Below are 15,444 nucleotides of genomic sequence, written 5' to 3'. Positions count from 1 at the left end.
TTATCTGCAGCACCTATTATCAGTAAATGTGCTTCATCTCTGACATGACTTGCTCAACAGATCTTTTCCCAGCGGTGCGGACTCACAGCCGGTTGCATAAGCATCGCTCCGGTCCCCGATAACGCCGCGACATCGCTTATGCTCAATGCAATGCTCGGACGCTGTGATTTTTGTTCAATCTCTTTTGCATCAGCAAGCTAAAGTTCACAGTGATTTGTGTGATTTATAGTGTTTATGCAAGCGAATGAGCGGATGCCCGGAGGGGAGGATGAATAATTGTTTCATTTTTCTCACTACTGTTCACTACCGGACAGATTTTTTAGAAAGAAATGAAAAGAGAGAGACGGGGTAAAAACCTGGAGTGTAAATCCAGTAAACTAGAAGCACAGATGTACGATTCAGAGAGAAAGGAGGATTGAATACAACAATATATGAAGGACAGTAAACAATAAAAGAAGATGTAATCTAATGTAAATGCATTTCATAATAACCTCTGTAATACAACAGGAGAACACTGGACACGTTGCCTGCAATTCTCCTCTTCACCTGCATGCGTTTGGTGCTCAGGTTACTTTTTAGATTTCCAAACAAATGATTTATTTGTCTGACATTTTGAGCTTTTCTTGCAGCTGGTCGTTGCACGTTCCAGTCTTGTGAGAAAAGATGAGAACATGATTTTCCTCCTCTTAGACAAGTTAGAGCCAATAGAAATGTTAGATGTTCATGACGGAAAACCGTGTATTAAAGAGCCGATCTTCCGGCTGTTCGGTGTGGTTTTTGGACGGTCAACCTGCGTGTTGACTGGACGACTCCCTGCTATCACGATCGCAGCATTTATTACCTTACTTGTGATCAAGGAAAATAAATTTGAGAAGTTGTTTGACTGAGTTCTTCCAGACGCTACACCAGGCATCCAATAATTGACACACGCTAACAGTTAGCTTAGTTTAGGATGAAGAATTTGCTCTCTTTAAAAAGTAAATAAATGTCAGCACTTCTAAAGCTGGTTGATTAACACGCTGCATCTCATTTATTGGGGTTCAAATTCTGGAATGTTTTTCTTGGCTCTGCCCCTCACGAGTGCACGGACATGAAAGTGGTGTCCACTCCCCTTCTGATTAAGATTGTAAATCACACTCACAACTGTGTGGTTGTAGTTTGCTAATGATGGCGGACGATGATGAAAGACAAGAGGCTGCAGAAACATCAGCAGTTAAAAGTGTGGACACACAGTTGGATATAAAGACCCAAAAGCAAGACTTTTTACCCAGGATCCCGCTGTGAAAACCAAGTCACAATTTGATTTACTTTAACTCAGTTTTGTTACGTATTTTACGTACTTAACTATCGTCGATTACACAACAATCGTACGTATTTGAACCCAAACCACTTTTTCTAATCCTAACCAAGTATTTTTGTTGCTTACGTAAACTTAAAAACCAAGTAACCCTACATTGGAAGTTAACTTTTAAATGAGACTGGAAAGAGCACACACGTCCAAAAGCGATGTGCGTGGAGCGTCATGCTCTGAACGTAGGGCCACAAGCCGAGCGTCGGTATTTGGAGAGTTGCTAATTGATCTTCATCCTCAGATCAACCCTTGGCCTTGGCCTGTAAATGCAAAGTATGTTTATGTCCTGTACATACTTATGAAAACAAAATAGATACAAAAGCAACTTTTCTTTTTTAACGCAGACTGACTTTTTGCCATCCCTATAGTCAAGTTGCTCCTGTGGCTCAACAACTCATCTCCTATTTGTAATCAGTACAATGTTGACCTCTCTGTGTACAGAAAACACTCACAAAAATGTCCTCAGTAACAGTTGATGCAGATTGAAGTTATTTTATTTGGAGTAATGCAGACTTTAGCAAACAAATAAAGCCACGTGGTTCGATGTTAGAACTATAACAAGGACCAATGTACTCCGACCTCACTCCGTCTCGGGGAAACACGTGTTCCGTTAAAACACGTGTGTCGTTAAAACACGTGTGTCGTTAAAACAACGGGCCATGCTCGCCATCTGTTGTGACAGTGGTTGAAACGTTCCCGTGGCAGCCGCGCACGTTACTTACACGCAGCATCGCGGCTTCCGATCCCGGGTCGCGGCCTCTTTCGCTCGCAGGCGCCACCTGTGCTGACCTTCGCTGTCACACTGTTAATAGGCGGCGCAGCAAATGAAGCGCGCCGAGCTGCACCGGGATGAATGGCGACGGTTTCGGGGGCTTCGGAGCCGAGGTGAACGGCAGGCTGTTGTGACCCTATAGACCGGGGCAGTCGGCCATATGATGTCAGTGAGTCACAGCGGACCCAGCACAGCGCAACTCTGCTGCTGTCCATCTGCTGCTCCGTGCGATCACATGCACGCGCATGGAGCCTCGTATACTGCGAGGAGCAGGCCGCGCGCCGCACAGCTGATGCTTCCTTATCAAGCCAAACAAGGAGAAACTGCCCGGCTGGTTTTTCAATTTAAATTCTGAGTCATGGGACCCAAACACAATTAGTAGAGATTTGGTCTGATCTAAATGTGGATGGTTGTCCTGCTACTTTCATTTCAAACAGATTTAGGCTATTTATCTAGTTTCATGTTTCCTTTCAAACATAGTTGAAACTGCTCACGACAAAGTCTATATACTGTCTTCAGTTCGCATGTCATGATTTCTGGAAAGAGACATCAGTCATGTGGAATCAGTGGGCGTGTCGCTGTGTATAAATGTACAGCACGAATGTACATGATTATATCATTATTGTAGGCCACGGATATAATGTTCCTCAATCATCACTATTTCATCAAAACGCGTATTTAGTCTAATTTTCACGACAGGATTTGGGATTCTTTCGGGAATTCTTTTTGCCCCGGATTTCTCTAGACCCTCACAGTTACCCCGGCTCCTCTGCACGTCACTTCACGTAAAACCACAACCTGTTTCTTGTTGTAGGACTAACATAAACAAGACGTGAGACGTCAATGCCCTTTTGAGGTGTCGGCAGAGTAGGTGGAGTTTTGTCTTCGCTATGCTAAGCTATCGCTAAACCGCTGACTTCCGGGAGTGTCGACGATTTTTTTATTCTGCTCGTCCCAAAACAATACGTTACCAAAAGTCGTAAAATCAGTCACACGCTGCTCTTTACCGTGACTCATTGAAAGGAAGAGTTGGACATTATGTGAAATAATAGATGTGACGACCAACACCACTCTCATGTTTGTCAACATGCTTCACTTGACGGCACAGTTTACCCCAAAATCAAAAAATACATATTTTCCTCCACCTGCAAGCTCCCCCTCCCTAATTTGACAGTTATACTCAGAATTTTGAACAGAATTGCTGTGTCAGTAGTGTGGGAACGGACACAATTTGGGATACTGTACGGTAGCGTCTCTGTCTGACTCTTGCTGACCTTTTTGTCTCCCAGACCCGTACGAAGACCATTCAGGCTCTCTGCGTCTCATCACCATTAAACCAATGACCGCTCAGCCAACCTACTCCTACCCCACCGCCACATCCCACAGCCAAGACTCTGTGGTCCTCAACGGGGAGGTGAGTCCACACACACACACACACACACACACACACACACACACACACACACCCTCCAGCTTCTTCGCACTCAGCTGTGAGGTGAGAGCGCAGCACTGACAGTGCAAGGCAGAGCAAAAACTAAACTAGAACATTGTGAGTCACACAGATTTGAGCACCACAGCATTTGGTCGTTGTGTAGGATGGTTTCCAGTCTTACTGTTTGGCTGTGTGTTGCAAAAAAAATTAGAACTTATAAAGAAGGATAGCGCCCCAGTTGTGACTGAGAGCCGATGAGTTAATTACCAGATGGTTGGTCGTCCTCTGCGTACAGCATGCAGAAAGCCTTGCTGTTATCAGCACTCCGGCACCAACTTTGGTCCTTAAAGGGCCAGTGTGTAAAATGTTGAATATAATATTCACAACTTTACTTTAATTTAACACCTGAAACTAAGAATCTTTGGGATTTCATCAGCTTAGAATGAGTCCCTTCATATCTACAAAGGGGGCGGGTCTTCTTCACAGAGTCCATCATGTTACAGTGGCTTAAATTGGACCAATCAAGCACTGGCCTTTCTTGATTTTTTATTACCTGAAGGCCACCGTAGTTCTTCCACAAGATTGTGAAACTGCTAAACGTGACCCGCCAAATCCTACACGCTGTCCCTTTAATACATACATAGAGTGCAAAAGCCGCAGTTTGCGTGGTTGAACCAGGCGTCAACGACACCAATGCAGAAGTGCCCTAAACCTGCATAATATCCACTGACCAGCAGGGGGCGACTACTCTAGTTGCAAACATCTGATCGTATAGACGTCTATGAGAAAATGACTCTACTTCTCTCTTTATTTATTCCCTCACTAAACATTGGGAACATGAGTTTATGTTTCAATCTCTAGTTTCAAGTCTTCTTCAATACAGCATGATGTTCATTTAGTGAAGTATGCTCCATTTAGAGTCAAACAGACAATAAAGCAGGGGATGCTTTGGTGCGTCAACCTTTTGATTGACTGGTCGCTACCAGAGACGTATACATGGCGTCTCTACATCACTCCAAATATTCCAAGAAAACAAGATGGCGTACTCAAAGCTTCAAAAGTGCAGTCCACAAACCACTGGGTGACGTCACTAAAGGACGTCGTCCACTTCTTATACGCGATCTACGGGTTGAACACATTTGCAGTATGGGGGTGGTGTCAGTGAAGGGCTTCTTCAGTTCATCGGGGAACATCAGCTTCACTGCTCTATGTTTACGGCCTTCGGTTTCAGGCGCCTGCTGCTCTTCCTGTGCTGCGGGATTAGCTTAGCATTTCCTCACTGCACTGATGCTGAATCTAGCTGTGACTACAGACACTCACCCCTTCTGATCCCTCTCCTCTGTCCATTTCCTGGCCACCCGGCGCGTCACCTCTCCTTAGTCCACATCTACGTCTCTGCAGCCTGAGACGAGAGCGATACAATGGCTGATGATAACCTATCCACCAATCTATTAATATAAGACCAGAAAAAAAATCCCCTCAGGGGAGGAGGGCTCTCTGGGTTTGCGCATTAGCAGACAAATATCATGTTTAGGGTGCGACACGCTCTCTGGTTATCGAGCTGTATGGGAATGTTTGTTGAAACACATCGATCCGTCTTAGCACAATGGAGAAAGGACAAAGAGAACGTTTCAGTTGGTCAGAGGAAGCGGCAGCAGCTCTCCATAAGCGGCTGGACAAGATGATTACTGGAATTCAATACTTGAATGGATTGCTTTGCAGGCAAACCACGGCGGGCTGAAGCAGAAGTCGGACATCGAGCACTACAGGAACAAACTGCGCCAGAAGGCCCGGAGGAAGGGATACGGAGAGTTCTCGCTGTCCGAGACCGGCAGCCACGGCTACGGCCACCGCAACGGCCGGCACGGTCGGCACGACAACGGGGCCAAGGAGCCGATGACCGCTGAGGAGAAGAGGGCCTCCTTCGCAGGATGCCACAAGAGGTACAGAGTAGGCGCCGTAGGGCCAAACTGGTTCGTCAAATCAAAGGAATCGAGTCGTGTCGAAATGTTTGACGGTCCCAGAATTAAAGGATTCCACTTCCCTATTTAATCCGAGTCCTATTTTAATTATTAAAGCATATGAAAGTTTTTTTCTTCATTTCATTTCATGTCATCTTTATTTAAGCAGTGAACTATTAAACTGCATGAAAGGCTTTCCACCAAGAATTAAAAATCCACTGTAGATGTGTAGCTGTGGAGCGTTGCTAAGAAACTAGGGTGATATTTGGTCAGCATATTAATATTTTACAGTTCATACAGATAAGTGTCTGTTTTGCTTCTCTTTGTCATCAACTGATTCAACACATCCGACTTTTTCCACAGTTCACGAATATTTTCAGAACGACACTTATTAGCAGACGATCTGTGAATATCACAGTTCAGAGTCGTTTATTGACGAGATTAAGTGATGTTTAGGATTCATGTTGCAGAAGCGCCACAGCAGGAAGCACCTGCAGGATGTTCAAGTAAAAATGATGATTTCTGTGTAAAGGAATTCCTGCTTTTTTGTACGTGGCTCCTTTCTTAAAAATGTTGATCTATTCAATAGTTTGGTCAAAATAAAGATTTCTTAACATATGAAATGAATCCACACAAAATTTCAAGTAAATTGAGGGTAAATATGATTATTATTAAACTGTGATTGTTGTTTTGTATATGGACAACATTCCCATTTCCCATGATTTTTAGATTTCTGACTTTCCAGAAATTCAAGCGTTGACGTTTTCAGACCCCAAATTCTCACCCATAAATCAGAGATTAGTAGCTATATGACCCTGAGTTGTTGTTGCTGTATTTTGAGTGTGTTTTTTAAATTTTTTTACACCCGTCTTATCAGGTACTCCCACCCACGGGAGCCCGCCTACTGGAGCCGGCAGTCTCTGAGCAGCCCGAGCCCAGTGGAGACGGAGATGGACCTGCTGGTGCTGAGGGAGCGGTCCAGGAGGGGCATCCGGAACAACGGCTACGATGTGAGTACCGACGCGGGGTCACGGGCCTTCAGATGGAAACCATGTTCCTCTGTGTAGTTTTAAAACTCTCAGACCAGAACATAGGTCAGTCGTGCAGCGAAGGGCGCGTCAAAAAGCAGGAAAAGACAGCGAATACAAAAATGTCGTTGATTTGAGACACTTTCTATGAGTTTGAGTGGAGGGACTTACTGTTGAAAAACACCCAGCGACAAGACCATGCAAAGCTTTGAAGAATTTCGAAGCTGGATCCTGTAACAAACTGTAATACAGCAGCGGACGCCCGACCCCTGACCCGGTGAGTCACACAGAGTGATGGTGATGAGGCGGGGATGCGGGATCCTTCTTCCCAAAAAAGCTCACATGACGTAAAGCCCTTTCCACTTTTGTCAAACGCATAAAATAATCTCCCGGGAGCATTTATAACTTTAATCCGTTCTTTCCCCCACGCCTTCTCCGATGCCGTGAGCTCACACCTCGGGGATTATCAAACCACCTAGCAGTGAACTTCCTAAACCTGCACCCAACTGAGAGATGGAGATGGAGGAAGTGACACGGAAAGATTAAGGAGGAAAAAAAAAGCGATTTCTTATAAATAAATGGGCTCAGATAGAGTGAGATTTCATCATGCCGCTCCTCTGCTGCGCCACGGTAACAGCAGTGGCCGCGCTGCTGAATGTCAATGGCTCTGATTATGATTATGGCCTCGCTCACGGGTTCGGACGGGAGGCGCTATAGCGGGGGGCAGCCTTGGATGCTCCGAGCGGCTCACGGGAGAGCAGAGTGTGAAACCCAGTCGCTTTGGCTTTCATGCAACATTCCTCAGCGCACCGTGCATTCACGTTGGTACAGGTATATGAGGGTATTCAATATGGTCAGGATGGGTCATAATTTAATATAATTGTTCATCAATTATTAGTGGAATGATGTGAACAGATTACGTTCTCATAATCCATGCTGATTTTAGTCAAGTAAATCAACAGTAATTGCATAGAATTTTATGTGATTTTGCATAAATTTGTCATATCATGTAATATCTATCCATTTTGGAAAACATTCAGCATTAAAAGACACAATGAGTAAAAAAAATAAATAAAATGTATGTAGGCTCATACAAACATAATACATGTGGCGGTGTCTGTATCAGCAGAGACTCCGCCCTCTACCTGTATTCTCCTCTTTTCTTTTCGTTATGCAGTGTTTTTGGGCGTCAACCTCTATAAAACGTTGGTGCCAGATCGAACACAGGGATCCGACGGAGGCGACAAAAATGCGCCGAAACAAGGCAAATATAGCGCAGAAAATATAGCGCGGCATATATAGTGTTGCAAAAATAGAGCTCGGCAAAAATAGTGCGGCAAATATATATGTAGTGGCAAATATATAGCGCGGATCTGGGTTTGGCTTTCACCTGCTGGCGAGCAGTGTAACCAGCGTTGATCCAGGGAGGAGGGGCCAACTTTGAATGTTGAAATAGATATTTTTTAAATAAGATAAATAAAACATAATCCCACCTTCATGATGGTTAAAGTGTTGAAACCTTGGTGCCGATTCAACTGGAGGCTGTAGTTTGCGGTGCTGTATTGCTTCACACTCACAGGTGTCACATTATTCTATTCACCTCGTTTATATCAGTGAGGGTAGACTAAATAGCAGAAACATTGTCATACTACATCCACCAGAATGATCGTAGGTTTGATTATTCTTCCTGATGATGGCAGAGAAACTTTAGTTTCCCTGACTGCAGAGCATCTGCCCCTGACCGTCTTGACTCAGTAACTCTTTTGAGTGCTGCCTGTGTTCAGCTCCTCCATCCCTCGTATATCCCTCAGAGCATTTTGTTTCTCAGGAAACCGGAAGGTCAAACAGTGGGTGGTTGAGACTTTGATTTGTTCGAAAGGCTTTGGTGATTTCGGTGTCCATGCCCCTCCCTCCCCGGTCCCGGGCCCGGTCCCGCCCCTTCCCTCTGACTGAGCGCTCGTGTGCCCCGCAGGCCGAGCCGGAGCCGTTTGAGGAGACCAACGTGGACCGCCTGATGAGCTCCCTGGGTTACGGAGGCGGGTCCACCGGCACCGGCAGCCTGGGGGTGAAAGCTCACCGCGGCTCCGACTCCTCCACGCTCAGCTCCCAGCCATCCATTGATGAGGTCCGCACGCAGATGCACATGTTGCTAGGCAACGCCTTCAGCCTGGCGCCTCCGGACCACGACCCGCCTTCGCCGCCGATCAAGTAAGTTTCCTTCTTTTCTTTCATTTCACTGATTATTGTATTCCTTTGCACATCTGCATTCATTCACAGCATTGTGTGGGAAACAGGAACGATCCCAAACCAAACTGAAATGCTCCTTTTCTTTATCGCCAACAGCCACCACCGTCACCACCACCACGCCCACAGAGCCTACAACCCGTCCCACACCAGCCACTACAGCGACGGGGTGACCAGCGCCCCGGGGACCATGAACCACCCCTGTGGAGGCCGGCAGAGGAGTGCAGGATACGAGGACATGCACCAGTGTAGCCTGCCCAAACCGGTGAGCACGAGAAGGGAGTTTCAGGGGTGATTCCTCCACTCACCTCTCTGGTGGTATCTAGCCATGCAGATCTGTTTCCCACATAACATCCACTGTTGATGTTCTAGAGGTGGTGCTCATCGCTTTCCGGCTGAAATATGATCGACTTTGTTTTCAACAAGATGTTTTTTTACCATGTCTTCATTACAGCGTTGTCTAAGGAGAGAATAGAATAGGACGAGTCAAAATTAGCATGATGTGATGAGCAATATAGATTTATTTAAAGTACAAAAGAGGCAAAACACACTGGTATGTATTTTTCCTGTTAAAATAGAGGTGAAAATGTACTTGTTTTTTGTAAAAATTTACTCGTAAATATGATAAAAATCAATGCCTCTTTCATGATTAAAGTAGATTTAATATGTGAAATCAGCAGAGGTGGGAAAACAAGTATTTGAATCCTGTCCTTAAGTTAAAGTGTCAATTACGTTTTAAGTATAACTTATAGGAGCAACATGTACCTATATAAAGTTATGAGAAAGTCTGGACCGAATGGTCTGTGTGGCTGAAGTGCCTTCTAACAAATCCTTTGAAACGGAACAGGACGAGCATTCATTTGGAGACGGGTTTGATCTGACGTTTTGTTTTGGTCTCCACCAAATCTCTCTATAGCAGCTAAATGCTGTTTCACCAGCAAGTCGCTAACTCGGTCTGACGCTGGGTGCTGGACAGGTAGTGTGCAGTTGGAAAACAAGCGCGGAGAGTTGTTAGAGAGAATAAAAAACAGTAAAGTTTGTGAACGAAACCTCTCCCCCCAACCGATTCGCTAAAAGGAAGTAAAACACTCTGTCTCTGTGTGTTCACCTCTCAACGACACCTTTTAGATTACACATTGCACTGCTAACATAAAGAAAATGTTAAAGCTGCTTAGAAGTAAAACATTAAGAATCAAAAAGAAGTTATGAGTTTAGAATGTGAAATAAATGAATGAATTAGTTAGCAGGTCTGTGTCAGGCTCATCTTATCTTTAACTTGCTTGGTAAAAATGTGTTTTATGATCCTCCCACAGGCTTTGCTTGTAAAGTCTATATACATCCACAGTATGTAAAGTTAATCTTTGCTGTTATTGGGATAGAATACAGTAGTAGGTGTAGAAGTACAATGTTGCACAACATGAGAATATGCATATGTAATACAAGTACTTTAAAATAGTAGTTCATTACTTATTAATGTACTTCATTGCGTCACACCTCTGAAAATCTGAATTCTAGCTTTAATGTGACTACAGCATAATGCTGAAGTTGGCTCATACACAAATTAAAAAAAGACAGAAAAGCCGCCGGAAGTGCTCAGTCTGTGAATTGCCAACAGCTGATCGGCGAGGGAGAAGCTTTACGGAGATTAAAGAGACTGAGGACTGAACACCCACCAACAGACTCGCGCAGCTCGGATCTGTATTGGTTCTCTGTTTGGCTCTGATCAGTCTCATCTCATTCCTCCAGCCCTCTTTGTTTGTCAGGATTTGTTCTTGTTGCTTCCTTCCACTTTAGTACTTAGCATTTCTCTGCTCCGTGGAGTCCGGGTGACAGCTTTACTTGATTGTGTGTCTGCCTTACATGTGCGTGCCTCCTGCAGGGCTTCCGATTCACCCAGCTTCCGGATATGGGCATCGGGCCGCCCCCGCCGCTGATCCCCTCAAGGCCGGGACCGCCGCCTGGGACCTCATTGCGACGGTACCACACTCACTCACGATGCACATTTCAAACATCCAAACAAATCCAAATAAAAAAGTCGCTCTGCGTCTTCGGTAGAGGACGAGAGGAAGACTAATGCTGTGGGAGTAAGCGCTCCGCCAATCAACGGAAAGGGTTGTGGAAGGAGGAATGGGGTCCAAAGACAAGTTCACACGTGGCCTTTGAAAGCGTTCCTTGGCGACTTCGAAATGAAATGCAGCGTCGGGTCTCATCACTGATCATCAAATGGATGTATAATTTATTGGTAGGGACCGCAGGAAAATGCGGAGTAGAAAATAGCTACAGAACATCAATCAGCACCATTTGAACCGACTGCCCTCCACATGCTCTCTCTCTCTCTCTCTCTCTCTCTCTCTCTCTCTCTCTCTCTCTCTCTCTCTCTCTCCCCGGCCCATATGTTAGCATGCATCATCTGAACTGAGCAGCTTCTTCATTTGAATTCCGTTGCTGTGTGCTCCGCCATGTTGCTGGGCACTTTAGCAGAGAGCCATCGGATCTCACGGAGGGACGTGTTTGCCATCTAGTGGACAAACTGAGAAGACAGCGCTCTCTAGTAAAGCGATGGCTGTGATGGACTGCAGACGGACAGGAGGGAATGCACACTTTTGCATGACAGAGACGGCTCTGTTGGTTTTACATTTCTTTGACTGTGTGTGTGTGTGTGTGTGCGTGTGTGTGTGTGTGTTTATGGTGTGGTGTGTGTGTGTGGGAGAGACTGTTACGCTTGCTTTAAAACCAGAAACAGAACTGTGTAAGTAGTTAATAAGTCAGCTCGTCATACATCAGTTTCTCGGTGCCCTCTGGGAGGAAGCATTTTAATTCCTCTGCAGTCTGCACCGTGAAGCATTACCAAGGTGCATCATGGGATCCTGAGAGCCCTGGCACCGACATCGTCCGTCCTCCAGCCTCCAACCGTATCAGTGGTGTATAAAGTACCCCAAAGCCATACTTGAGTAAAAGTAAAGATACCTTACTGGAAAATGACTCCAGTAAAAGTGAAAGTCACCTATTAGAATACTACTTGATTAAAAGTCTTAAAGTATCTGATATTTACTGTACTTGAGTATCAAAAGTCATTTTCTGATATTAAATGTACTTAAGTATTGAAAGTAAAAGTACAAGTAAATGCTGTTAATAAAAAAGCAGGATTTTGAGAATTATGAAGTTTATTCTTCTAAGTGCTGTGGCCACCATGACCAAGGACCAGGAGTTGGGTTGAACATAATTGTGTTGGCTGTGATCCAACCAGGAGCAACAATGTTCAACATATTATATTGTACATAAGTATACTTTTGCATCTACTATGAACTTATCATCATAATTCTCCAAAAAGCAATATGACACTATGAAGGAGTTGTAACGTATGCTCATTCCGCCCGGTACCGGGCCGTGGGTCCCTTGGTACCACAGAAAGAATGAATGAAACCGCTGCTTCCATTTCCAACATCCTGTCTTTGTGAAGAAAATATTGTCTTACACGTAACCGGTCCGTACGCAATAAAGGTTTGTGACCGCTGGACTAGAGGATGTAGAGGCAGATGCATAATATTGTGATTCGCCAAACCTGCTTCCGTGGAGTCTGTGTTCCACCACAGTGCGCGATGTTGGTCTCATGATTCATTTATTTTCTAAAGATAGATTTTATTTTAACAAAGGTTTCAAGGGAAATGTATCAGAGTCAAAATGTCAATTTTCTTTGCATAATAAGGACATCTTAAGTGAAGTCAAAGTCACAGAAATATAAATAGTAAAGTAAAGTACAGATATAAAAAAAAAACGACTTAAGTACAGAAACGAAGTATTTCTACTTTGTTACTATACACCACTGCAATTGTGTGTAAAAATGTGTATAATATAAGTGTGTATATTTATCTTTAGTTTTGAAGTTGCAATACGTACATGTATATAAACTGCGTGGACTCTAAATCTAAAGTAATCTGGCTGCTTTAAAATTTGCATAAAAAAAAAAACAACGTAGAAAGATAGAGAATTTAAGTTGCAATTGTTATGGCGATTATTGACACATTGTCCTTTTCCAGACACATTGTGAAAAAAAAAGATCCTCAACTGATATCGGTTTTGAAAGAAGAAAAAAAATACATGAATGAAAATGTATGTAAAAATGTAAAAAAAAAAAAAATGTGGTGAATGAACTAGCCCAGACGCTACCAGCATAAGTGAACATACTCAAAGTGAACTGAACATTCTCACAGCCCATTCGAGTACAAGGGGCCGACTCCTGCCTGGATGGAGCCTCATCACTCAGGAGGCTCGTGAGGAGAGCTTGTGGACGGAGGCCCAGCCTGTGGACCTCCGTCCGACCCAGATGTTGAGGTCATGAGTCATGTACCCAAAATAGTCCTTGTTTCCAGGAAAAACAATTCTGGTGGAGGAATATTCAATTCTTTATTTACTTTTGTTGGCCAAAACAAAGTATCTAAATGTATTGGAGAGGCGTGTCTGATAGGATCCCGTTATCTTCCTCCCCGGCTGTAAACATGTCCGATAGCATACCCTGCTGTACATCCGAGATCCTGCTGCTCATTTCCCAGAAAATATACATTGAAACTAAAGATTTTGATGAGCGACCATAGCATCGTTATCATCCACGGTGGACTCATCACCATGAGATAGTGAAACAACGGCATGTCGTTTCACTATCTCATGGTGATGAAGCCACAATGTCCGTCCATAATGATACAAACCTTGTTTTGAGAAAAACACATATTTTGACATTACCCACAATCCTACAGTGTAGGACCCGCTCCGTGGTCGGTTCCCGGACTCCAAACCCAACCCGCTGGAATCCGTCTTCATTTTAGATCGACGACAGTTGGTTTTAGAGGCGGCTTGTCGACGGTCGCAATGGTTTATGGGTAGTTCCTTCAAAAGATGTTGATGAATGATGTACACAGTCTAGTGCCCTTGACTTTTTTTTCTCCCCGTTTTCCAATTAATTCTTTTCATTGCTTCGAATCCAATGTTTTATCGGCTCAATTCATCTCCGTGGCTAGTTGACTAGCTGGCTCGCTTCCACGTTTTAAAACTCTATGTCAGGATTTTCTAAAACGTCAATGAAGTGAATGAATAGGGAATTCTCTTCTGGAACTGGAGCGGTTGAAAAGGGGAATCGGAAAATGCCGAGTTCTACCTCTTTCAGCGCTTCCTCTTTTAAATGACCTCTGAACTGCTTTGGTCTCGTCCTCCTCCGGTGCCGAGGTCATCTGAGGGGTCGTCTGCTCTGTTGACCGGCTTTATTCTGCTTTTGCCTCTGTAGCACTTTTTGACTTGACTTCCGTCTGTCAACTGAGCTGCTTCAGGGAAATGAAAAATGTCAAACGCTTTCAGAGATTAACCTCCAACACAGACTTAAATCCCTTTTCAGTGCTTCAACCGCGATTGACCCTCAACTGTGCTTCAACCTAAACTACAACGCCTCCCCCTACAATCTTTTTTTTGGACATTCTAACCTGTTATTCCACCTCATTGCAGCAGAAACGTGCGCGTACACAGACATATCCTCCTCACTTGAAGTTTTAGCTTTAGCTTTGTGCTGCTGTGAATGTCACAGCTGTGTGATGACCGTCCACCGGGTCAACACCAGTCTCTCTTCTCCACTCACAGCTCCACCCCCGACGTTAGTCTGAAGCCCCGCGTGTCGGAGGCCTCGGACCTCCAGGCCCAGCAGCACAACGGGGCGCCGTACCTGCCGCTGTCCAGGACGCCCTTCCCCGCCGTCACCGTGGACCAGTCCATCAGCAACTACTCAGGTACGACGCAGCGGCGGCGGTAGCTGTGATGCAGTGAAAGTGAAAGTCTTTGGCTAAATCCGCTTTCCCCTCTCGCAGGAAACCCAATAACAGCCGTCTACGCTATATCCGCCAACCGCCCGGGCTACTCAGACTACTTCGTCATGTCACCGCCGTCCTCGTACCGCAGCCCGTCCTGGATGTCCTACCCACCCGAGCCAGAAGACCTGCCGCGGCAGTGGAATGACACACCGGTGAGACACACACACACACACACACAGCGCCTTTAAGATGTCTTTCGAACACACTCTACTTGTGCCAGCATTTTTGTCTCTCCGGTGTGTGAAGCAGTTCCTCTCTTTCCCCCCGCAGAACTCCCGTCATCTTGAGACCATCTGCTGAAGTCGTCTGCCTGTGACACTGAGTGGGAACTGATAGCTCGGTGGGTCTGAGCACTGCTATGTTATGTTGTCATGCTAGTATAAAGTGGAAAAATGTGTGTATATGAAAACATTTGAGTATTAGATATCATATGTGAAGGTGTTAGATTTTAATAACTGAAAATAGACCTCACTTATTGGCCTATATGTCCATCGTAAATAATTGAGGCAAATGACCAGATTGGTGCCTGTACATGACATTATATAATGGTCAAATATCCGCCTCCAAATATGTCTTGGGCTTTTATTTTGAAAGGTAAGAATTGAAGGAGTGGACCCGGTAGTTGAAAGGAGTTATGAAGTGAGCGGTCCAGGTTCTGACTACGGAGCACTCAAAATATATATCTCTGACATTGTGTCTACTGTTGCACATTATTTTGTGCAAGGAAAAGTTCTGAAGAGGGGCGATGACGCTCGCATCGCTAATGGTCAGCTAACGGAACAATATGTTCACATAGTTTTGTTCAAA

At 44.7% G+C, this 15,444-nt stretch overlaps 1 protein-coding gene across 1 annotated transcript in view; it reads left to right on the top strand.

Moving 5' to 3' along the window:
* kiaa1549la (KIAA1549-like a) overlaps positions 1-14,937 on the top strand; it is a gene marked incomplete at both ends in the record, with an annotated part of 54,811 nt that extends 39,874 nt beyond the window's left edge. The window contains 9 exons of the mRNA XM_079224077.1: positions 3,413-3,537; positions 5,278-5,498; positions 6,394-6,526; positions 8,517-8,752; positions 8,888-9,053; positions 10,668-10,765; positions 14,411-14,556; positions 14,635-14,789; positions 14,908-14,937. Coding sequence (XP_079080203.1) covers positions 3,413-3,537; positions 5,278-5,498; positions 6,394-6,526; positions 8,517-8,752; positions 8,888-9,053; positions 10,668-10,765; positions 14,411-14,556; positions 14,635-14,789; positions 14,908-14,937 — 1,310 coding nt within the window. The remainder of the gene's footprint in view (positions 1-3,412; positions 3,538-5,277; positions 5,499-6,393; positions 6,527-8,516; positions 8,753-8,887; positions 9,054-10,667; positions 10,766-14,410; positions 14,557-14,634; positions 14,790-14,907) is intronic.
* Positions 14,938-15,444: the final 507 nt, after the last annotated feature.

Source organism: Taurulus bubalis (genome assembly GCF_910589615.1).
Source record: "Taurulus bubalis genome assembly, chromosome: 9".
In the NCBI taxonomy this organism is placed as follows: Eukaryota; Metazoa; Chordata; class Actinopteri; order Perciformes; family Cottidae; genus Taurulus; species Taurulus bubalis.
Note: the sequence above shows the minus strand (reverse complement) of the source record. Positions and strands in the feature narration are given on the sequence as shown.